This window comes from Bombus vancouverensis, chromosome 10, assembly GCF_051014615.1.
Source record: "Bombus vancouverensis nearcticus chromosome 10, iyBomVanc1_principal, whole genome shotgun sequence".
Classification (NCBI taxonomy): Eukaryota; Metazoa; Arthropoda; class Insecta; order Hymenoptera; family Apidae; genus Bombus; species Bombus vancouverensis.
In genome coordinates this window covers 2,040,455-2,067,326 of record NC_134920.1, presented here as the reverse complement: position 1 = coordinate 2,067,326, position 26,872 = coordinate 2,040,455, and the positions used below count along the sequence as shown (strand labels likewise).

General features: G+C 37.4%; 1 protein-coding gene across 19 annotated transcripts in view; it reads left to right on the top strand.

The window, feature by feature from the left end:
* The window catches only part of dlg1 (MAGUK family member discs large 1), a 530,145-nt gene that overhangs the window by 340,378 nt on the left and 162,895 nt on the right, over window positions 1-26,872 (top strand). Inside the window, exon 1 of one of the 19 annotated variants that reach the window (XM_033338877.2) lies at window positions 12,530-12,637. The exons of the other annotated variants lie outside the window; for them this stretch is intronic. Within the exon in view, the coding sequence (XP_033194768.1) occupies window positions 12,539-12,637 (99 nt within the window). The 5' untranslated portion in view covers window positions 12,530-12,538. Of the gene's footprint in view, window positions 1-12,529; window positions 12,638-26,872 lie in introns of those variants that run through there. 19 annotated transcript variants of the gene reach the window in all.

The window sequence follows — 26,872 nt, the reverse complement described above, 5'->3', positions numbered from 1 at the left end:
GTGCAGAAGATGCCTGCTGAGATCGTGGATATTTCAGTTTATAATCAAGCCCAGGTACACATACATATTTACACGACGATAAAAAAATATTGGTACGATGTCAACTTGCAGAATTCCGTTTCTGAATTATTACGAACTATTATACAGAAAACTAGAGGGTCGTTCAACAATCTTCTATCGATATGAAGTCTTAAATTGCTCAATAACTTATGCATTCATCGAAAATCACTTATAAAAATCACTAGCGATGTAACATGGATCCTGCGAATTTTTCTTTTATTCGAGCATATCCGCACAAGATAAAAACTTCGGATATGTTCGACAATCCTTTTCGAGTCGCCCTGCTGAAACCGTCTAAATCATCGAAATCGTCGAAATGGATAGAAGGTAGGCGTGGTTCCGGAACTGGTCGTCGTCAGAGAAACAGCAGGTGGCCGATAATGTCCTCCGGGAAAGCTAAACCACCGCCATTCTCTTATGATAATACGAGTCCGTGCCTGGACCGATATTCCCCAAATGTAAATCAGTCGACTTTCCCGATTCCGTACTGTCGATATCCGACCGCCTATATTTTCTCCATCTGCCTACGCTCTCTCTTCTCTTTGCGTTTATTAAAACACTCCGCCTGATCCGTACGTTTTGTCCCAGGGGTAACTTCGAGTAGGCAAGCGACATCAACGATGGTCGTTCCATTTGACTATAAGAGGGAATTTGTACTGTGGATTTTTTCGGAAACTTCTTGGAGTATTGGTTTAACGGTAGAACTACAAGAACAATTGAAATGACCAATGTGTAAATTCTCATAGAAATTTTGTAGATTTATTACTAAACCGTAGATGTGCATGTAAATTCATAGTATTATGCACATAAGTGAAGAAATGCATTTAATGCTAAGCAGGAATTTATTTCATCTATTAAATTTTATAACGAGTGTTATACATACTATGTGCAATTTGTTTATTTTCACACCTTTAGGTTTCCAATAAATGTATAGACATTCGCTGTGTATTTATTATATTTTTTGTGCACTTTTGTGGATTTACTCTTACATTAAGTATAATGTAACAAGTTCGTATAACATTCACTTTCATCACTATAATACAAATTTTCTATTTTAATCTTCTGTGGTTTTAATGTTAAATAACTCGAAAGATCCGTAAACTCGGCACTTCTCGTTCCCACTTTCGCCATGATCTGAACTGCTTACATCGGCGCCTGTAATCTACGCGACACGGACACGACAGCAAAGCAGAATATTTTGTGGAGGATAAAACCGAAAATGGAACGTAGTTGCGTCTCTGTTTGAGCGATAAGGGTATTTCGAAGAGCGGATGAAAGTTGTCGATATTGAAGTTTCTAATTTGATTAAAGTCATTCTTTCTTAAAATTGTAATTGCATTGTATTAAGTTACTTTCGTGCACTTGGAACAGTAAATCTCAAATGGTAAATGTTGCTGCAAGCGGAAGGACAAGATTAATCGATCTACTCCGTTATTATTGGATTATCTATTCTACTGCTTGCTATTAAAGACTGATAAATAGCCGACAGTGTTAACGACAATATTACAATCGATCGTTCTCAAGCATCCCTCTTACGATTGATGCTTACCCCATGTCACTTCCAGCTGACTGATGACGATTCACCCGATAGGCTTCTGCTTTTCTGAATAACAGGCTTCTTAGGAAGTAGCTTAAGTACCCACTATGCGATAGATGAGATACTTGTAAAAATTCGCGTAAAACCACTTACAAAACCTGAGCTTACAATTTATCTTGTAAATTTTTCGTTACTGTACGACGGTCGATATATAGAAGTGAAAAGTGTAAACTAAAATTATTTATTATTTTTTTATTATTATGAAATTAAAGATTCTAGCGTGCAATACGTATATACTCTATACGTATTTCACACTTATATACGTATACGTTTTATCTCGTAGGCGTTCATCACCGGTCACGATTGTATAGAGAAATTCTACGTTTTCTACATTATTGTACATTGAAATATTTATAATCAGCAGATCCTCCGATGTTCGCAATTCATTTCGAAATTCGAAATCGAAATTTAATGGTTTTATACGATACTACTAAACGTTTTCGCTTTTTGAGTCTATAAAAAAATAAAATCAAAGAACGTCGACTTGACTTCTCCAATAAGTTGTACGTCTCTCTTCTCTCTTGGCACTTAGGGATGAAAAAGATCGCGACACAAAAATCGAGCGAATCGCATCCTCCAAGAAAGGGATCAGGTGTAATCCTCTTGACACGGGATCGGCTAACACTTCGAGTAGTTCGAGGAACTCTCGAATAACAAAGAGTCTGCCAACTGACACGGATGGAGGGGTCCTTCCCTGTTCGATCTCGAAACTCCTCGATTATTCCTACCATCCTTTCGAACCTTGATAATTTACTCGTACATACGCCATCATTTTCGATCATCTGATCGATTCCACGATTTACTTTATGTTGAACGTTTAGTTAATTTAATGGCGTTACACATTTACAAATAGCTTGTACAGATAATAATTTTACAATAGCCTAGAATAAACCTAGAATTTATGTCCCAGACGATTAGATTCTCTGACAGTTGAGTCACACTTAGTTTCATCGTCAATTATGGAATTTTCACCATTAAAGTGGTGGGGGAAAGACAGTACATTTCTTTCTCTTCAACCGAACGACCAATATAGAATATACTGTTACAAATATCAACGAAAGATGGGTTATCGCAACCTCCACAAAGATACAGATCAATTATAGCAATATATGAACATTCATAAGACACAGCACACTAAGAAATAAATAGAAGTCATACCAATGTCACTCAAAACTTCTAGACTACTCCTATCTATTTGTATACAGTCTTATAAATATATATATTTTACATAGAATATTTATCTCTTTACAATCAATATATTTACAACCATTTTCAAAATTAATTTATTCGGAGGCTCACGAGGTATCTGTAAGGCTTTTATCTCATCTGTCGTCGCTTTGCTTCGCGAAAATCGATCTGGCAGACGTGTCTCTTTGCCAGTGTAACAATCGAAAGGAGGCTTTCACCTAACTGGCTCTAATTAACAAACGTCCCGAATAATCAGACAGCGTTGTTAGAGGTTAAATTATTTCTAGGTCTACGAGTCTCTAGCGTGCAATTGCCGATAGCCCTCTCGAAATTCTAGTTTGGTCCGACATAATAATGAGAGACGATGAAAATGACGCGACGCGAAATAAATTCAAATTTCAGCTGAATTTATCGTTCAGTCGTTCTCGCATCTAGGTTAATGTAACAGCTTGTGTAACATACAGCCGATTAATTTTGATAAAACGGTATCGCGACGTTGGCGTTATTGTCCGCGATATATAGTAGTAGGATAGTAATTTGTCAAAAAATGACAAGAAGAAAGGAGTGATACAAATTAATGAGACTTCTCTGGTCACCCTCGGACACAGTCGTATATTTCAATGCGGCGATTTCAAAATGAAGAATCGTGTTTTCGATATATTCGCGTTTTGAATGACCGTCGTTCACGGCCTCGGTGATTAAGAGGAAAGTTGGAAATTGCGAAATGCTTCCTATCCACTTGGTTTTTAGGTTTTAACCACTAAAATTGGCTAGAGGGACAAACGTTTCTCGTACGTCTTGACCTACTTTTTCCTTTAATTTCTTCTAGCAAACAGAACCTTTTATGCCCGCCGTAATATCTTCGCGGTAAAGTGGGCAACTCGTGAATATTTGCTTAGACTTTAGAAAAGTATTTCCCTGAATTTATTGCTGTAAAACGTACTATCGTATATACGAATTATTTACTAATTATTCAATACTCTTGTTTGTTACAGGTGAGTTTATAAGCATTTCCAGTTTTGGCCGCATTTGTGTAAGTAGCACTTTGTTCGTGGAATTACGCGCTTACGTAGAATGTGTTTTGTCCTGCACGTTTCGAATCTTCATTTAAAACTTTTCTAAGGGTCTCCTCAGTACTACGAAAGTCTCTTTGTCGTAATCGCTTGATCTTTGAGAGGAAAAAATCATAACTACGGATCAAAGGGACAACAAACAAAGGACAAAGCGCTTATTAGAATTATGTAGTTGAAAAATGCGCTTACCACGTTTCTACGAAGGCGAAATTAATTTCCTGTACTACAAAGAAGGATATGAGGAGAATGGCGTGCAGGTCCACTTCAAAGGTGGTCTAATGCTGTCTTGTATAAAACAAGAGAAAAATTTTAATACCGAGGCACGCAGTCATTCTGAAATGGCCTGCCTCTTTGTAAAGACTAAGCGCGGTTCTTGTTCGAAAAGAAATTAATTGGATTACCATACGAAGTTAGGTAATTTAAACCCAATAAAGACTTCTTTTCTTATGAGTACTTTATTTATTTCATTTAATATTCATTTATATTATGTAGTAAGGATTGTGTCTCTGTTACATTGAAAAATAACGACACTATACATTCAAAAGTTAAAATATCTTTAAAAAAGCTTGTTTCCGTTTCCAGTAACAAGATCTCAAGGACTCAACATTTACGAAATTCACCATATAGAAAACAATATATACCGACACATAGTAAGCGACACAATATCATTCCAAGTTTAAACTTAGGCAGACCGAAAAAGAAAGCACACATCTACGCGAAAGAAACCTACGAAAGTTCTGAGAACGTTAGCTGCTATCACCAGCAGCCGCTTTATCGACGACAGAATCCTGTATTGTTCTCGGTTCTGTCCGAGGTCATTCTTTTCTGAACGATATTTAATCTGTCCAGTTCGTTTCATGGTATAAATGAAAACTCCGGATAACCGAAAACACCCGACATGTTTCTTATCCCGACCTAAATTACGACATCTGTTTCTTTGCCCCTTGTCCTCCTCTTTACCGGCGTCTTTCGACCTCTACCATTCCTTTACAATCGATCGAACGCATAGAGAATTTTAAGTCGAAACGTGCCCACAACGAACCGTGTCAGCTTATCTCGGTATGAAACATGCGTCTGTGTTACCTGTAAATGTCGTTAACGAGCTATATTTCTCCTAGTTTTGACTTTGATCCCAGTTTTACTGAATTACGTTTTGTTTATTCTCCCTTTTTTTTATTTTTTGTATTTTCGATGTTTATAATAATAGTATTTGTAATCTTCTCTGTTTGATAATTGTAATAATAGTAATGATTTGTTTTCCCATTGGGATTATAAAATTCCGTTACTTATACAATAATGCTGATTCTGTATCTCCTATTAAACTACTTCATCCTGTCTCATCCTATTTATACCTAGATGTAATCGTTTTATTGCTATCTTAATTCTTATCTTGCTCTATCAGTACACGATAATTATAAGTGGTCATATTTTATAATCATTGACTCACGCAGATATTTTACATTTATTATTGAAGTTTCATTTGAATATTATTTTATCAGACCATTCGAATTGAATCAAATAAGAATAAAAGACCTTGGGACTTCACTTTATCGTTATAAAATAAAATATTGAACGCTCGTGACAACAATGACCCAGCCTTTGCTACGCGAACATTGACTTTCATTTTCTCTTCCCTTTAATTTCCCTTATATAATTTCTCTTTTTTTTTAACAAATAATATTCCTTAATAAAAAGATGAAAATGTATGTCTTATCTGTCTTCCATCGAACTATATATCTTATTTTATATATTTCTTAAATGATAATATATTTTATTTTATACATGTTATAAAATGAAATATTCAACACTTATGACTATAATGATCCAGCATTTACTGGACGAAAATTAATTTTCATTTTAGCTACCTTTTAACTTTTCTTACTTACATAATATTCTGTAAATAATATTGCCCAATAAGGGGGAAAATGTATGTCGATTAGAAGGAGATTTCAGAAATTTCCTGTTAATCATACACGGAACACTGTACCCTTTGTTATCTATCTTCCATTGCGCGAAGCGTCCGGGATAATTTCACGTAGATCCTGGAGAACGACGTTTTTCATACTAGTATTCGAGGTTCATGGCTGGCCAAAGCGCATGTTCCACATACTCAGTCGTCGTGGCCGTCTCCACGGACTAATGAACGTGAAACGTAATTGGCAGTTGCGTGCAGCTTCAATTAACGTATTACAAGCGGCGCTCTGTCGGATAGTTTGTGAATTTCGTACCAAATTCTTGCTCTGTGACGACACGCTTTAACGGTCCTCTGTCGCGCACCCCCTTTGCTTCCGTTCGTTTTGTATTAGCTTGCACAGGGCGGAATTATTGACACGCTTGCTCGTATATGTGTCACAAATATTTGCCGGTATATGTGTGCATGAAAGTTTCGCCGGAGCTGGAGAGTCGCTTCCAAAACCTTGATCTAAATTAGTTGATCGGCTGGCAAATATCCATTTCCTCGGCAAAAATACCTATAAATCTTAGCCCGCACCCCCGTGTCTCCATTGAATCTTGCAGTCAATCTCGTAACCGGTTATCGCGATTCTAGTGTTCTACGGTCTTCCTTGAAATTTCGGGAAATTTCTGAAGGTTGCTTTAACGTGATGGAAAATAAAAGATGAAAATAGCGAGGATTTAGAAATATAGAAGGACATTATAAGCACATTAACCGCTGCAATTTTCAAATTATTTTGTATAAACCGTCGCTTGTTCCAACATAATGCGTTGTTATATGATATGTATCTTATTAATGGAATTAAATTATTAGCGCTTTGTGGTGCATTCCCACTGCTTTACGTTGTTACTATGATATTAAAAGTACATAGATATTATAAACTTTATTGTTTCTTACCGAGATATCTTAATTAATTCCGGCATTATTAGTCACTGGAGATCCCTATGCTGTCACTGTCAAGTCCATTGTCAGTCACTGGTGACCCCTATGACAGTTAATATGTTGATAAAGTGCATGCGCCAGCAAGTAGCCCCTGAAGCAGCAAAGCGTATCGAGTAGATATCACTAACAATGAGCTCGTAATGTGCGAAATTAAACTTCTAAGTTATTAGTCATCGGACATTCCATTGAAATTAGATAAACTGTCGTAAACTAATACAGAAAGCGAGCAAATACGATGAATCAACTCGTGTATTAGTCATACTTCAATCGTCACTAGGATCGAATCTCTTTATTATTAATGCCCGGTTAATCTGCGAAAAGAACGGCTTAAAATAACAGAAGATACGTTAATATATTTGAACAGATTTGTCAAATATTGCGAATTTATTCAACGAGTGGAGATTTCATTTGCAAAGGGAGGTAGTTTGATTCAATGGTAAAATGAATTGATAACCGATTATTAGGTATACGATCGTATTAGTTATGCCAGGTCGATCGCGTAACTACACTCGATGTTTTGGCTGATTTTTACTCATTAATCAGATCCACGGGATTAAGTAAATTCGGGATATCGCACGGCATTATAATCCCAAAGCGATGTTACGTACAGAGAATCCCGTGTTTTATCAGAACGTGTAGTATATGCTAATCGATTTCGGGCAAATAAATCCATTACGTGTTGGTGGCGGCGCATTTGGAAATATTGATTTATCTGTGTACGCGTACTTAATGAATACTAATCAATTTAATGCGACCGATTTTGTACTTGACGTCGCTTTGTAGAAATTCCACTCCGCAAGTGCTTGCAAGGAGAAATTAATATTCCGTAGTTTCTTAACCAGCGGTACAAAAATTGTTGTAAAAAGAAAAGAGCACGCAATTAAAAATTTTTACACTTCACACTTACGATCAAACTTTCAAATTTTCAAATTTAGATTCAGATTAAATTCATCATAGATAAGGAGCAACTTAAACGGCGAAGAATCCAAATTCAATATATCTCGAATCTTCCAAATATGCATCAATAATTGAAATACAATATGTAACCAATTTTCTTTGGAACGGATTTCAACAAGATCAGTTTTACGCTGCGATCGGCGGTCCTCTTTTCGCGCTAAGTCTTTGTACTCGAATCTCGTATCGAGCCTTTTATTTCCGCAAGCGAGAACGTCACGGCAATAGCTTTGATCTCTTTAGAGTGCACTCGAATCGTTCGCCAAGGCCATAGGAATTTTTCGCTTCCCCACAGTCGATCCCCATTGACGTCCCGTTTCGTGCAAGGACGAGCCAGGTCGTTGGGTAATGTACAATGCATTTTCCAGATGGCAAAGAAACGCATTTTCTTCGTGCAGTCATCAAGGCAGACCAAAGGTTCTCGAAACGCGCGGAGTTAAAGGGCTCCATCTCGAAAGAAACGTCAGTCGACGAAAGGGTTTCGATGTTAACAGCTTCGTGGATACAAAAAACAAGAAATAAAGAGCAACGAAACGAAAAGGGGTGAATTTTGGGTTGTTTGCACGATGGTAATCTATAGGTACCTAGCTTGATGTTGAGAGATTTTCAAGAAAATAGAAACGTTGCGCAAATTGAATTTTCCAGGGTAAAATTCGTATTTACTCCAACCGTATGGTAATTCGCTTTGAAATTTTAAGCAGCGTGTTCTCTAACCTTTGTGTCGTGTTCCCTGACCTTTCAAACTACTTCATCCTGATATCGAGATCGATTAGAGATAAACGTTCTTCTCGAGGCCTTTCCATTTGGTCGAGTAGATCACACGGAGATAGTGGACGGACGCTCGTGTAATAGTTGGATAAAGCGTTTCACGCACTACATCACCGCACACATCAAGGAAAAGAAGGTTGGAAAATAGAGGGGAAGTAAACTCGCAGCGTTTGATGGAGGACAATCTGAGTTACCTCGTGCTGGGCTATTTCTTTAACTATCATCCATCTTCTTCGAATGAACATCATCTTAATTTTACCGAAATTACAAGTTTCTCTCGTCGAATTACGTATCTTTTATCATTTTAATTCGTAAGTGGCGCTCCTAATTGATATAGTTTGTAGATATTCTTCCTTCGAAGGGAAAGAGTACCGAGATTCGTCTTTCTCTACTGTTTTTACGAATAATCCTCCAACGCTAGTTTTCCTACGCCGTGTCAAAGAGATAGCAGGACGGGCAAAAGCGAGATTCTATCCCGCTAATTTCTCCCCGACTACGATAAATCAGTATGCAAAAGAGCAATAACAGAGATTAAAAGTGTATACGAACTCAACATGTGTTTTATGAACGCCGCTTTTATCTCTGAATTCATTTTTTCAAGTAATTATTTTTTACACCGTTCTCTTCTTAGAGTAATAGCTTAATTTTAGTATACTGCCCGACTTCGTTTCCATTGATGTAAAGCAAGCAAAACGTTACGCTCGAATTCAACGCACGTTTTTACAAATAGATATAAAATATCTAATAAGTTACATGTAACAAACAGTAAATAAGTTATTGAATATAACTTTCGTAATCCATCCGTTCAATGACGTTTAACATCATGTCGAGGCAAAAATTCTGGGAAGATCGAGTGGCAAGAGCGAAAGGGGAAGACAAGGCCTGGATGTTATCGAGAATATCATCCCCGTAATATACCGAAGCGTCTTGTACTTTGACGTCTTCAGAAGCACATTTTTTACGCTCTGTCAGGCAAAGCCAGCGGATTATTTTTCCGTTTTCCTCGACAGCGCACTACCTAGGAATAGGAAGATGAGCTGAGAAGTTGTTTGGACACGAGATCTCCGTATTTTTCCCATCTCCGCCACGCCATTTCCCTTCCTTTCCTCATTTTTTTTTCAAAGGGATTACTTCGGCTAGACTAAATGACGGTAAGAGCTACGTGAACGTACCTTCTAGGATGAACATACAACAGAGAATTAGATATCAGTCCGCCTATGCTCGATGTTAAAAGTATCTTTCTAGGAATAACGTTCTAGAAATTCGTAACTGGAATTTTTGATCTTCCGAGATGGACAATACCGATGCTTGTTATTTATTTATTTATTTATCTCGCGTAGAACAAACGGATAGATCGATCTCGCGTCTTTAATTCACGATGCAAGAACAACACGCGTTTGATTGAAATAGAACGAAGAGTTTAATATAGCGTTTATTGCGCCAATATGAAAAACACTTGACAGGGAGGCTCTTGTTTCCACGGTTTCATTAGCGAACAATAACAATTATTCGGTAAAATGATACAATTATGCTACAATTATCGAAGTCGTTATTTCAATTTGATTAGATCGTTACTCACAACCATAGACATATATGGTCATAATGCACTCGATATCGGAAAACAAGAAACGTTTTTGTTCCTAATTCATACGATGCCCGTGTAATTAAAAACTACAAACGTATCGAGTCGAATCGATCCTGTCTAATCTATATCAGTTGTTATTTTGTAGAAATCAAGAGTTCTTATTACACTTTATTGTATGTGTTCTTATTTGCTTTTTAAATCTTTACGTGCAGAGAAACATACTAAGTAACCGTAGTCTATTATCGAATAGATAAAAAATTTGCAACAAAATTAATAGAATACAAGTACATTTGCAATTCAAGAAAATTTAATAATACTATTGGTATATGTTTTGCAATTTTTTAACTGAGAAATAAAAGCTTATTTGTGCCTAATCGAACATTATATCTAAAACCTGGGTGACCACTAAATTCAACAACGCAATTCTCGACTTTGATTTCTATCGCACAATCAATACTCGAAAGTACATTGCAAGCCATGAATATTAGAATCCCTATCATTTTACCTGCTTATTTAACGTCAAGACAACGGAATATTAGGACTCGTTATATTTATTTGTTGGAAATCTCTAACAAAATTTCACCATATCTTGTATTTTATTACGAGATGCGTATGATACAAATGAAATACCAGATTTATAATAAAATAATTCGAAAGTGAAAGCAGTGAAAAACATTCAATTTATACTGGATACCAATAAATATCCTAATACCTATGGTTAGCAGTGTAATTTTTAAATCCAAATTGCAATTAAATATTGCTTCAAATATCCTACTCCGTGTCTTACGATCGGGGTCTAAAAGCAACGAGGATATATTTAAACGTTAATCTCGGTATATTCGAGGAAAGAACACCTTGGAAGCGAAGCCTACTCAAATATTCATTGACGTGGTAATATCCGGCTTTCTGGCAGGGCCTTGGCACCTTGTCGTCTTCCTCGTTGCCGTCGTCATTGTCACTGTCAGGGAAATTCGGAGAGGGGGAAGGGGATGATTTTTCCTATAGTGGGCATCAAGTTGTTTTGAAGCGAAAAGAGAGGTCGAAGGCGAGGGCTGAATTGCGCCGGAGATATGTCTGGCTAGCGGTGGTGAACGTGGCTGGGGGTGTAGGTGGTTGTGGATCGCGTGTGGGGGTAGATCTTGCGCCGTCCAACCCAGCTGGCAGCATCCCTCGGCACCCCATGGCCCGCCGAGCGAAAGCACTGGCAGTCATTCGCGCGGATCCAAACACGCGGGATCTGTTCCTGTCTTCCGGGAACGTTCGTCCGCAACTTCGTAGTCCCGCGAACGTCACAGCCTCTTGTTTTGCCTTGTCTTGTTGAGACAACGTCTCTCGCGAGGCCAGTGTACCCTTTTACGTTTGCATAATCGTACAAATCCCAATTTCTTCTTTTTTTTTATTTTATTTTGCTTTGTATCGAGAGATCCTTTCAGGAACAATTTTCCCAGACGTTTCGTTGTTGCCACCATAGCTTGAAGACAGAGATCGAAGGTTATTAGATAATTAATCGAACTAGATCCTCTTTTGATAGATGAATAAGCATTAACGCTGAAAATCCAGAAGCTTCGTGAATAATATACGTCACTATCGAGCTTCCGCTATCCGGGATTTTGGTTCTCGTATTTACCGCGGGAAAATGTGATTTTTTAAGCATTCGAGTACTTTGTGCTATTGTATGTTGAACATTCTCGAACAGTGTGAATACTGTGAATAGGTTAACATTAATGGGTATAGTTTCGTTTTCGAAGTCCGCGCAACGGTGTAGGCAAAAGAGAGTATTCGACGGACAACGTCACACGGATATGCGTCACGATTATGCAGGGAACGCGCGCGGTCGGATTGCGCTGCACAATGGTCGCTGCACATTGAATCGCGATTCCAAGGTCACAAATCTAACGATTCCTTCGCGGAACTCACGTGGTACGATCGCCACCTGCGTGTTTTCCCTTGAAAATTCAACTTTACAGTTGGCTGAATCTTTTCCGAATCGGCTGAATCGGGGAATCGAGAAATCCTCTGTGAAAGTTTGACGTTAATCCAGGAATGAAAATAGTATATTGCTAGAAAACTATTGAGACGTTATTAACGTTTATTTTAAAAATATAGAAAATGCAGATATTTAATGTAACGATACGTGAAATATAATTATTCACGATGACATTGTAAATTTAGAGTATTATTATTTTATTTATCTATTACGTGTATTATTATAGTATATCGTGATAAGAAGCTCAACGAAACGTTTTTAATCGAAAGATTAACTTCAAAAAGTGAAAAGCGACGTCGAAGATCGAAAGGGGTTGTGCAGTCTAGACGTGATCTGTACTCTGTTGTATGAGCTGCTGTGTTGTCGTAGTGAAAAATAATCGGTTAGCAACCTGGAGTGCCAATGCGGATCACGTGTGCCGCCCGTCTTCATGGGGATGGGCTTTAACGATAAGAAGCTGAGGAGATTACGAAGATTGCGGCTCTTTGGCCGCGCCAAAGTCTACCTCACGGTCCGCTGGCCACAGCTGGTGGGTGCTTAGAGCAATCGCATGTACATTTTCCCTGCTGTCTCGTTTTCCGATAATTGACATGCGCGAGAAAAGAACTAGATCTCTTTCCTTGCAAGTTAGATCGGTCTTAGACTTCTAATCTAATTTGATATTATTGGCGTAGACATAGTTTAAATGTGAATGAATAGAACTAGTACCTTTTTTTGTTAGTATTATTATTATTATTATTTATAGAAACTAGAACTTTCTCTTTTTTTATTTAGTATTGTAATTTACTGACACCATGAATATTGGAAATGTTCGTGTGAATATTATCTTTATAACAGCAATTTCGAGAGGTGTTATGGAGAGAAAAAGATAAGACATTTTATTTGCGTGGTTGTGAGCTGCATTAGGAAACGAGTTCCAGAAAACGTTAATTGTACGTGATGATTATTAGGGGATGAAAGTTCACGTTTGGATACACAACTGTGGCATTCAAAACGCACATCACGTAGAATACGTTGATTTTCAGCTGGAATTAGCATCGCGAATAACAGTCTGCGAAAATCGAGATAATACTAACGTTTCGAGATTGAGACATCTTATTTCGCCCTTACGTTCTTTGTTAATAATAATTTTTAACCTGATGAGAACGATCAACCACTGAAATTCCGCAATATCGACATTTCTAATTGAACGAAATTTTAATTTTAGTATGATTATTTTTTCATATCAGAGATATTCTTGCCTATCTTTTACAATTCTCAAACGACTTTGAGTCGTAAAATCCATAAATTATAATTATATTATGCTATCAAACGAAGGTTGCGCGATTTTTCAGTTCACTGTCCGCTACTTTGATAAAGAATCTCGCTTTACACAGCTTACATCGGCGCTATTTTTGTTCGGCATTTTCTCAGTGTCGTCGATGTCCCTTGTAATAATGTTTGATATCGTGCGGCTTATTTTTGCTCCGGCAGCTCCATTAATAGGCGCAATTAAAATTCCCTTCGCGCTCAGGCAATTTCACAGCCAAGGAAATCTCGGACCCTCGTTTCTGTTTATTTTTATCATGCCAGACTGCTCGGTAAATATTCTCAGAGTTCTCCATGATTATTAGAGATTTTCCACCTTGGATATGCATATATACATCATAACGAAAACTCTTTTTTACGGAACGCTATCTGAAATGAACTACAAGCAGCTATAATATTCTACGAATTCATACATTGCGGAATAATTAAATTAAATATTAATTGGAATTCGAAATTAATGTAATAATCTGATGGTAATAATATGTGAATATCTTCAATTATATTTTACACTTCGAATTAAGAGCGAAATTTTGATCGTAATTTAAAGTGATAGTCTTTCACGTAAATAAGATGTTTTAATTTTGAAGTAGTATGTATTTTGTTTGAAGTAGTATCGTATGAAACGCTTTAAGTTTTACAGTTTTATATAAATCCTGGACAAAGTAACTAACAGCTTGTACGGTATTTCGAATTTATTTTCCTCTCCAAAGGTCGCGTATAATGTATGATGTAAGTGACAGCAATTTTGGTGCCCTACCGTTCCTTAATCCGATTTAAGCAACGTCAGGATCGAATGTAGACACGACTTCTCACGTTTGTAATTTTTACTCCCCGCCGTAGCAAACAGCTTACCCGTGGAAAATCTGCCCACCCGACGTCCACGGAAAGTCAACGTTGAGAATGCAGGGTATTTCCGTCACGTGCATCTCTAAACACGACTCGCCGACTATGCGGCTATTCCATTCGAACCGAATGTCCGAGATGTGCGGAGTTCTTGTGCGACGTTATACCACCTACGAATATCTTTAAAATGATCTTGAAATTGTTTAACCTTGAAACAGTCATGCCGATATTTTTTTCATTGATGAAGCAGGTGTTAAGAAACATTTGGAAGATTCTCTTATATTATTATTATTTATGAAACAAATTGATCGACTTCATGTTTTGTGAATTTCGTGTTTGTAAATTTCCGAATTTTATTATATGAGTATACCTATTTATTGGCGCTCAATTAAAAAAAATATAACTTACCTTCATGACGATAATTACGTAGTAAATTCTAACATAAATTTGAAAGAATAATGCTTATAATTCTCTCTACTTCCCAATTTGTGAAATTAATCAGCGTGGCTTCTAAACAATTCATATATCATTGATGGAAGATTGATTATGTTTGCGCTTGTTCAAAAAGTTCATAGTAATAGCTGTAGTGTTTTATTAGCTAATTAAAAATTAGTAACGTTATGAATGAAGTATCGCGCGTGTTTCGTGCGGAACGGGAACCTTGATTTACGAGCAATAACGTTTCAAGAATAGCCGAGGCAGCGTGGAAAAGTGGAAGTACCTAATCCAATATCACACGGGTTGTCTCAATCAATTTCTTAATGGAGGGCGGGATGAAAAATTCAGAATTTCATTTTATGAAACAAGACGGATCCGTCGTAACAAGCGTACCAGCCATCGATTCGATTTAGCTTGGAGATACGCAGAGGATCGCCGGCTGTTCTTCGAATTTATTCAACGCAACGATACCGTAACTACTGCACGTACATCCAACAAATTTCAACAGCGCGGGGCCTTTTTATTCTTTTACGCTTGTGGATCCTCGTAACGTGATGGGCCACCATTTTCTGACCTCTTCTCCTTTCGAAACTGAATTTTCCGTACGTGCATACTCTCCGTTAAAATATTTCTCTGCTCCAAAGAACTCGCCTTCTTTACTATATCATCGAAATTTCTTCGGCTAGCTGTGACGGTTGCCTCCTTGGAACGCTTCGAATATAACCGAGATCCACTTTTAATCTAATTAAGCTGCGTAATTTATGGCCAACCGTGGAACGTGGGGAATTTCATTAAGGCGATATCGGCAGTTCTTCCGGCGTGTGGCGAATGAAGTCGAGTCTTTTGTTAAAATTTGGTTTCAAAATTACGGCCGAAGGGAGGAAATGTTGACAGCGTGTTTCATAAAAAGGAGAAGAAGGAGAGAACGAAAGGCAGGCTCGGTTCGACGTTGTCGAATAATTTCAAATGAAAATCCTGCCCGCGTTTCTATTTTTCGTCTCTTCAGGATTCAAATGGAAAATCGCCGCGTATCCCGTGAAGACGTTCAAATATTTCTTGATGTATTTCCGGCCCGATACACCACAATCAGGTAGCGATTCCTTTCCCTTCTTCGGGAAGGGAATATAAAATACCTTTCTCCGACTTGACGGATCGAGTCGTAAAAATTTCCGTGTGAAACTTACGTCTCTCTTTTTTTACCCTTATTAAAAGAGGAGAGAAATATAGGAGAGAAAATGAAAGGACGAATAAAAATTTCAAGTGGCAGGGAATGCGACGGAAAAAATTTGAGTTTTATTACGCGACTTTTCGCGATCAACTTTCTCATATTCTACGGCTTAAGAATTCATTTGCATTCAAATTCAACCCATTCTACGTAATCTTTTAAATCTTCCCGCAGAATCGTTCGGGAATTCGCCAATTTCTATACCCCGTTCGCCTTCACACGCGCAATTTCTTTCGTTTGTTGGCCAATTTCTGCGTGTTTCCCCCGTATTCGATATTTCGTTTACATTTCCCTTTACGAAAACTCATCGATACGGAAGAAGACGCGACTCAAAGCGTTTCTACGAATTTCAATCCAGCATTAACGTTAAGCGGTGTCCGTGAAATTACGAAAAAGTAGATGGATCGGACGTTATCGTTTCTCGTCTATTGCGTTTCGTGCTCGGCTGCTTCCGAAAAGTATAAGAATGCGCAATAGCTGAAAAACCAAAGATTTCTTAGTGTTCGAGGAAAAATTACACGCCCCGTTAAACGTCCCCTACCTTGTTTCCTTATTCTATCGTCCCGGCAATTTTTCGAACGCGTTTAAGACGTTCCTCAATGCTGTAAATTAATTCTCGCTTCAATGGAATTTACATAAAAGAAATTGAAAAGCTTGACTTTATATCGAGGCAAAGTTGCTAGTTTCAAATATTTGTATCGTTTCATTATAATCTCGAAATACCGCTATGTGTAGCACGTGTTGCAACTTATATTATAATATTTATGACGTAGAAGAGTAGTTAGAAAAGTCGTTTAGCATAACGTTATATCTTCGAGTTCGGTATTAACTTTCCACGATTAGTTAAAATTTATACCGTTAATCGCATAGGTTGTTTATAACGATGAAAGATTAAGACTCGACGAATGTCCAGACAGAAACAGAATAGATTAGCAGTCGCGAAAAAAGATACTTCGCTTGCGAGCGACAGCTTACCTCATTATAATGGATCTCATTACTTTTATCGCCGAGACATGTATCTGGTCAAAGTCGAAATTGCCTTCCGCTCTTTTTGCTGCTTTTTCTCTGGTACTCTCGCGGGGCCGAATTCGTTAACAATCTACATGCAAAAATTTTGGCTGACTCGAATTATTCTTCGCCCCCGGACGCCATCGAGGGTCTCTTTAATTTTTCTTGAAGATTCTGAACGAGATAGATATCGTGATTTTACTGCAACTGACGTACGTTCTCGCTGGGACCTCAATTTTTTCTCATACTTTGATATATTATACCATTATACTATCTATACTTATATTTATCGTCTAATATGATTTTTTTGTAGATATTAGTATTACTTTTGAATGAAGATAAAGCTATACGAGATATAATAACAGACAGTTAGAACTGTTTGATCATATCGAAACAAATATTGGAGACACTATTAAATTTGTTGCGAGCTTCGTGTAGCGTGGAACATGATATAATTCAGTTATTCGAATTGAACCTCCTTTGTATTCGATAATATTCAAAGTAATGTACCTATGTATCTCGCATAATGTAGGTATTATGTGTATCCGTATGAATCTAAGCGTTCTACGATTGCAAACTGGCATGAAACGAACGATTATCGGTAAGCGTTAATGAAATGTTAAACTTTTTACGCGTCGCCAAGTACGCGAGCCAGGAGAATGACAAATACGGATACATCCGAAATATTCGGTGACCCGTATAATGATATGATTACGGAATTGTAAAATTATATTTGTACGGCTACGATATTTATTGCGAGGCCGTTCTGAAATTACATATTTGCGCACTATGCACTTGGAAAAGCGTGTGCACGTACACGCGCACATTTAGTCGCACATTTGCTTTCTTCTCGCACTGGAAAATTATGTTTTTCCCAAACGCTCAAGAATTTTACAATTTTACAATTACCTGCGAACAAAATCGCGCGTTTATCAAAGGCAATTAAATAACTTTATTGTTTCGGCGCAAGAAGATTTTGGCGGTTTAACATTGGAACTATTGTTCCAAAAATATTTCAGACTTCCTTGCAGACTCAGAATACACATTTATCGCTGTTGTCTCAATTTTGTTATATTTTGTATTCGCGGTGCGATTCTTAAATCGTAAATATGACGACGAAAGAATGTGTCACAAGAAAATATGCATTGATATTGCACGGAAAATCGGGTGGTTAATTATGCGGTAATTGCAGTCGTGAGAACAACAGTGAACAACTACAAAAGATCTTGATTAAAACATTTAGCATAACAATGCTGGTGGTTTCAGCCTGTGAATTACGGGCGTACACCGTAACTATAGACCTTTTTAATAAACGGGGCTAATTTATTGCACACGTGATTTCTGAAAAGAATCACTGCAATTATCAACGATGTGCTGACCTGTATTTCGTTATAAATTCCGCTCCATCTATGGGAGATTTATAATCCGAAATATCTCAGAAACGAGGAATTATAAATTTTTAATCGCATTTCGTTGACTTTAAATTGCATTTTATAACAGCTGTAGGTGATATAAAAATTCGGGGAAGAATATTTAATTCATTAAAATCCTGTGAATTTAATAACTCTCCACCGTAGATATTAAAAAATGCACGAAAAGGATTCTTTATTGTCGTATACCTGTAAGAAAAATATAGATTTTTAGCTTTTCCAGCAGATCAAGTCGATGAAATTGAATTGCAGCCAACTCAGCAATAAAGCAAACCACAGATATCCGTGGCATTTTGAAAAGAATACGGGGTCGAACACGATATCCATACCGAACTGCAGGTTGTATGGTTAACAAGCAAAGAAGACGTTCGGGGCCATTTCTGAGCCTCGTTATTGGTACTTTAAACCTACAGAAGCGCGCGCGATATACTATGTTTACGGGTCCGCGCACGAAACGAGGAGGATCCTTGGGAACAACATTTAGCTCTGAGAGATACGATCGAAGATTAGCCAGCTGGTACCACACGGTTCGACGTGGTACCATGCAAGACCAAAGAAGTGGCCTTGTAGTCGTTTCGGTACCTGATATTACTATTTTCCGGTATACCGAAGCACTAATCTAGGATCCATTTAGTAAAGATAGGTTGTATAATCAATATAGCAATATACATAAAAGATGATTACAAGATAATATTGTATTATGCTTTTTGGAACTGTTATACAAACTATCCAACATTTTTACTAATACAATGCTTAATTCAAATCCTAAATAAAGGAAAAATAGTATTACTTGGAAAATCATCATTACGAAAGTTAGAATATATCCAAAATAAGATATGTGTGTGAATATATTCAAAAAGATGTGTATGGAACTATTTTGAAAATCATCACAATAAATATGCGTGTCAAAAAATAACAAAGAAAAGGTAAAAGAGACAGAAGAGATAGATTGGTTATGGTTGAACAATGACTTTTGATCGATTAGAATCGTTCGAAGGGATTAAATAAAACCTCGAACGATGGATAGTCGCGTCATTGGCCGCAAGTGTAACTAGACGTAACACGTTAATGCTTGAGTGTGCAACACACGTTGGTGCAAGTCCATCTGCGAAACAACGGTGGAGATGTAACGCGCACGACAATCGATTTGGCAATGAGCCTCGTGATTCCATGTAGTTTCTCCCTTCCACAAACGCGATACCGGCGAACTGCATTGTTTTGTCAATACGTTCAGATAACCCGCAGTCAAAGTAACACTGCTGATTCTTTCAAGAGATCGTCCGTGATACCCGGATCGTGATACCCGATTGAAATTTACGCACGCTGTTTATCGTTCATGGTCACAAAATCATTGAACATCATCGTCAAACAAGATAGCTCCAAATGTTTTCTAAAGAAATCGTATTGCATTGTATTTGTATTTTGTTATATTACAACAAATATTATATAATATTGGTATATAATATTTCGCAAACTTTAGTAATGTGATTTGAAGCAAAAAAGCAGTTCTAAATGCAGCTTTTATATTAACATGTTTCTAAAAGACAAGAATTCCTTTTTTTAAATAAAAAAGTTGAATATGTGGGCGAAATTAAATTTAGGAATTGCTTCGTGTTCCTTTGTTCGTCTATTCGAATTTGAAAATCGTATTAAAACTAGAAACGAATAACGATATTTCTTTATTGACGACATAAATTGACGTTACGCTGAATCGGACACCTCGTCCGATATTGATTAATCGCGAATCTATATTCCGCGAGGTGGATTATCGCACTTGTCCTCTGTTGACGGCAGTTTATCTTGGACGCTTTCGTCGGACCTGAATAATTTATCAGAAATGGATATTCACTGATTCACAGATCCTTTTTCATATTCAGACTAAAGGAGACGAGGTATCAAAGGCAAGATCGTACTCCTTGTAAAATAGTGACGCTTTAAATAAAAGACACGTTACTATTCGACTCGTATTATTATCGAACGTAAGCACGAGTAATTACGAATTACACGCCTGATAGTGAATATTTACATAATTTTTCTGGTACAGTAATATTCATTTAATTGTACGCTTCATCGAATATTGAGAATTTTAATCAAAGAATAAAATTGCTCGCGATAATGAATATTAATTAAAGGAATTTTGAATAGCCAGCTAAAATACTAAACTTTATCTAATAAAATCGTGTGTGTATTATTTTTTACTATTTAACAATTCTTTATTTTTATATGCAATATACCTGCAAAATATTGATTTCATCTGGTTGTTAAATATATATAGAAAAATGGATTGAACTTTCACAAAATTGAAACTTGCGAACAGCTAATAAAAAATAAGAAAACAGGCTTAAAAAATAAATTTCAAAATACAGATGACAAGAATGTCTATACATATTTGATCTAAAATTAAAAGGAAAACGAGCTTGTCGACGAAAGACGTCGCATCCATTGAATATCAGCTTGAATGCCACTGCTGAATAAAGAATTAGAGCGGCGATTGCAGTTGCAGGTTACGCCGATCGGTTGATTCTAGTAATGAAAATTTTAATGCCCCACTCGACTACGACTGAGCTTCATAATTTATACGTTACGTCAAGCGTCACATTGCAGACGAGATTCATTAAATTATTAAGTACAATAACACTTCGGATGAAATGAATTTCTGACATGAACAGGCTTGGCACATGTATCCGTACGGTACGCCTTTAATTGAAAATTTATGTAGAAGATGCTCGTTAGCCCACATTCGCTTTTCACTTTCGATATTTTGTCTAGCATTGGTGTTCATAATGTTTTGAAGATTTAATTGATGTTTGTCAATCCGACATTTAACAGATCCTCAGAATTAGATAACTCTAAAGAAATTCTAAACAAATGTTTTGATAACTATACTTATAATTTCGTATTATTTCAAATAACGGAAGAAATTATTCATTAGAACAAGGATGTTGGAATAAATACATCTTTGTATATTTTTATAGAACGTTCTTACATCTTTTGTTATCTGATAAAATGATGTGATTTTGTTTTAACAATGACTAGCTACAACTTTTGAAAACACAAATAATTTTACCTCAATGATTATCAATATATTAAAAAGGAAGAAGTATTGAAAGGAAACGTGAAACTTCCTTTGAATGTTTCGAACGATTGTACCTGCGATTGGAAAAGGAAGTGGTCGGTGCGATTAGTCAGCAAAATTGCATATTTACTCGTCGAACGGAAGAATATACGCGAAACATACGATAAGTTCGTTAACGATGCTTGTTTCCATGAGGCGAAATATACGACATCTCCATTTACGGATGTGCGTAGTATGTGCATGGGTTTGGTTTAGGTTTACACTACAAACTCGGTTCGCCGTTGCATAATGTGCTTTGTGATCGTCGTCTCACGTAACCTTATAGGTTGACCATTGTGCCATTAAAATAGCCAGTGGACCCAAATTGATCGAATTCGAATACCTCTTCATCGAAATGTTTGTTACTCTTCAGAAAACAATAAAACAAGAAAGAAGTACCTAAAATGTATTCGATTGCGTAATCCTTTTGTTTATGTTTTTATCGCGACAGGAGTGCGTTCAATAAACATTCCTTACGTAATAAATATACAGACGTGCGTGTAGATTGATAATTTCGCAAACTCATATTGTATCGTAAAGTCATTGAGTGCAAAATATTTTTAACTTCTATGGTCTCGAAAGATTTCTGGGGTTGGCATGTATCCTGGAATCCGAGAAACCAAGCATTCAAAGACTTAGGGATTTCGAAGTTATGGAAGATCCTAAGTACCAAGAATCTTCCAAGCTTCTGACCCTAGAACCCTTCCGAAATCTTTGAAACATTTGAAATCACTTGGAATCCTCGGATCCCTACTGAACCCGCCATAATACCCTGAAACCCCTATAATCTCTAAATCTACGATTCCTTGAAACTTGTAGAATTTTTGAAAATTCGGAATTCCCAATTCTTTGAAATATCGTAAAATATCCACAAATATATCAGACTTCAAATATTTTCATGCTATTTTCGAGCTCCTATTTTCTTTCACTCAGACACCAATTAAACTTCTCGTACACGAGATTCGTGACATTATCTAGAATTATTCCTGGTGTATAACTAGCACGATTCATCAAACTTTCGACCGAGTCTTGTTTTGATAGCCATGGAATCGTGGAATCCAGTAGAAAGCATCGTTGAACGAGTGATGTTTAATCGCTTGGGGCTCAGATAACGTTCACAGAGCTCCGGAACTAATTAAATAGGCCGCGAAGCGGTAGTAATATAACGCGTTACGAGTGCGACACTCGGCAGTGTCGAGGACGCCGACATTCAATGATGTTAGCGACGCAATGAAATGTCAGTCATCGTTCTAACTGGTATGTGTGAACAATGGAATGGCCCGGCCACTCGAATATCCCCGATATATTTCAGCATCGAGCACCGACGGTCCTGGCCAAACGGCGAATCGCCGACGATTGAATTACGTTAACCGTGACAGCAAAATATCCTCGAATTGAGGAGTCGTTGCAGTCACGTCGACGGCCATGTTGTTCGACAGCGAGGGGGCTCGATGATCGCTCGTTTCTACCTTGATTGTCATAACGACAAAGAGTATAAAGTACGTGATTCTAATTTGTAATTTTCGTTGGTAGATTTAATGGACGCATGAGAAAAATTATAATCATTATGATAATGGAATTAAAGTAGGAATTAATTTGATATTTGTTTCTTGATTTTGTCTTTGAGGAGTTAGAGCATTTATGTGCTCTCTTCCGTATGGCGAATGTAGTGATAATCGCTGTATAATACAGTTGAGATAGTTTAATAGTGTTACCATTATCCTTCGACCGTGTCTATTGCAGTAATTATAGAGACACACCGCCGAGATGCAGACTCGATTAATCGCGTAACCCGGTCAAAAAGTATTTTATCCCATTGTTCCATTAAAACTTCTCGTAACTTAGCCTAATTCGATCGTTTATATTTTCAAAGTCGACGCTTTACTCTTCTCTACGAATTTGTAATCCGACTCGAGCGTCGACATCGAGACCGACTCTTTTAAATTTCAAACTTTTACGTCCTTAACACGATCAGTGTCGTTGTGAAACGTTCTATTTTATTTAATTTACAATTTATTTTATTTAATTTAGAAAATATAATCGTATATTAAAATATCACTTCACTCGAAGTTTCAATGAAACTTCTTATTCTTCTATCATAAAATGAATCTATTGTCATTTCTCACACATAACAACTATTTACTTGAGAAATATTCTCGTTTACATTGAATAGAAGCTCGAAGCAATCCTGAAACTTCGACTTTTGCGTATGGGACGAGCAAAAGTGTTCGTAAAGAACGTTTTACAGTAAGAGAACCGGAATCGAAGCAGCTGACACGGCTCTTGATAAACCCGCGGGTCGAAGATCAAAGATAATCAGGGACCATGACGCTCTCGAATATTGCCCTTGCTGTGACAGCAGGAGAGTGTATTTGCTTTTCGTCTCGTGCCGCTGCGAGTACGAGAGATGGAAAAAGAGAAGTCGGAAGGGAAGGAGGAAAAGATTGAGGGACAAGAGGCCGACTGGGCTGCCAAGTCTCCGAGTGTACTACTCATGTCGACCTCGCTTCAATCAGCAATTTACCATTTCTAGCCGTTAGAAACGTCTACGCACTGCAGATTCTTATTCGGTTGCAATTTCCGCAACTCGCGACAATATTATCTGGAGTAGTGTAAGACACAGGTACAATCCTTGCTAACGTCGAGAATAAAGTTTTCCGTGTAAATAGTAAAGGGTGAATATAAAACTTGAACTAAAGTAGAGTTATGAATAGATAACGAGGAGGTAAGTTGAAGGATATACAAAGCATGAAGTTTAGCTTAGTTAAGAGAATTTACGAATAATGGATTATTTACAAACTAATAGAAACACTATTAAAGTCAATTTTGTAGCCGTCTGAAAATTAGCTTTCAACGCGATTGTAGTACATGAAGTATTACATAAGAGCGGCGAAACTGCACTAATGTATCAAATCACGTAAAAGAATTATATAAGAGTCTTCTAACACGAGGATTAAACCCGATTCAAAGCACGAAAAAATTTCAAGTGCAACATATACGATCAGTGCTCATCCACTCTGTTTCATTAATTACATTTCCTAGGAAAACACTTCGACACGGATCCTCGTTATCTTCCGAAAACTCAGCCGATATTAAGACTCGCCAATTAATTGAACGACACCCAGAGTGTCTGAAGTTCGCTTCTTGTAGCAATAAAAAAGAAACGAAGGTCACTGATTCAACGTCAGACGCTTTTTTTATGCTACGGCACCGATTTTCCTCACGTAATTACGTTAATTCGATCTCGAAGTCGTTTCAACCAGTATTGGATCGCTCTTGACCCGATTGAGGAACCGTGGAGTTAAAATTCAAGGCGACGGACAAGTACGACGGACAAGTACGACCCAGGTACACGCAACCCCTCCATATACGTATTTCCCACCCAGAAATTCCTCTTTCGTTTCTTCTGTTCTTTTCTTCTTTTTCGCCAACTACGAATGTTCAACGCAAATCGAATCCCGTTTCGTTGGCCGGAAAATGCCGCAATGCGTCCGACACACAGAACATCTGAACATCGTCCCGAGAGTTTTCCTTGCGTTCTCGAATCCGTGAAACGATCGTTTGATCGATAACAGCCGGGCCTCGATCGTCAGGCTCATTCAACCCCCTCGTGTGTTCGCCCGCGCTATCGAATCGTTTTCAAGAGGGTGGGTTCACGCATGAACGCGCCTCCGATTTAAACGGCGAACCCGTGTACAAATTTGTTTGCCAGTCGCGGTGTACCGTACCCCCGTCGGGACAATCGGAGCTTTTCCTGCGTGGCTTCCATGTTTCACGTGGAAATTCAAGCTGTTTTTTCTACGAGGAAAACCGACCTTTGTACCGTGAAGTGTGGTTTGCTTTTGTACGGAGAAAGGGAAATGTTGAAGATTGGAGTGGTTATACCGGGCGAATTTCTAGACTCTTTTAACTTTCATTTCGTTGACATAGTATCTACCTTTGAGTCACCTTATTTACTCCGGTGTTTGCTACGGGCCTGTTACAGTGTTTCGTAAATCACTTGTTTCATATATTCTAGAGATAAAACAAGAGCGGAAAATAGATCGTGGTGGAGTCTAAGAATCCTTGTCAAAGAGCTGTTTAATGGAGTACTCTGGCAAATAAAGGAACTCAAAGGTACAATATTCCACGTAATATGATGTGTTGCAGTATTTTTGCAACTGTGATCATGCTTTATTTATACCGACTCGATTTTCGAATAGACAACTTCTTTTATGCGCCACATTCGGGCCACCCTCGTGAAAGGACTCGCCTTCGAGCATTCAGCCAGAAACGGTCCGAATGAATTTTTCCTCTGAAAACAGGCTGTTAATTTAACGAGCTGCCTTTGATCGTCTTCGAGTCTGTTTTTATCGTCTCGATGGCTCTTCGAACAGAGAAAGAGGTTCCCCCCAGGCAGTGAAACTAGCCACCTTTTGTCCTAGCCATCTCGATGTCCTAATCTCACTATATTCCGTTCAACCTTTTTCATTCTTCGAAAGGTTCTGCCGCAGACGAGCTCGCACATTGTGATCGAATTGATTTTTTGTACGATACAATTTGTTTTTGATGATGTTTTCGTCGTCCATTAATTCTCAGTATTAAGCTGAAAGCTTTCGATATGATAAATAAATCGTGATTTAGATACAGCAAAGATATATCTAAGATTAAATTAGATCAAAGTAAAGATTGATTTATTCATCATTATTTATGTAATAGTACAAAAGGAAAGGAACTTAAACTGTATAGGGGAAAAATAGCCAAAATTGTTATAACTAATATCTGGGTATAGTAATGAAATTAGAATACAAAGTTTCTTACAAGTGGCAGAATCTTTATCTTTTAATCAAGCAATCAAGCATTTTGCTGTTTGCCAAATCGTCAAATTGCAATGGAATGTTAGTTCGTTAACGATCGTCAGAAAGGGATCATATCAAAAATAATAAAGAATCGAGAAGAGATATGATCGTTCTTGGTAAGTTGGTGAGAAGTAATTAGCCGAAATTGAGGATGGCAATTAGTAATGATGGCAGAGAGGGCGAATAAGAGAAAATGAGAGACAGGGGAGTAACGAAATGCTACCCGAATCGGAAGAGTCCAAAGTGTTCAATTAACGTGATAAGCTCTGGGTAAACTCGTTACTTGCATCCCGAATTTCGTCCCCTCTGAATTCGAATTGGTAAACGTAATAATTTAAGGAAATTCGAATCTTACAATCTCTTCTGTCAAATAGTTATCTAATATATATCTTTCATAGCGAATTTCGGAACTCGTAATCTCTTCTAATTAAATCATATAATTATTTTTCACTCTACAGTAGTGTTGATTCCAAATTGATATGTGATTGCCATAGTCAGAGAACTATATAGAGTACTAAGAATAAAGCGTATAAAAGTTGAACTATAGTTAGCACAAGTA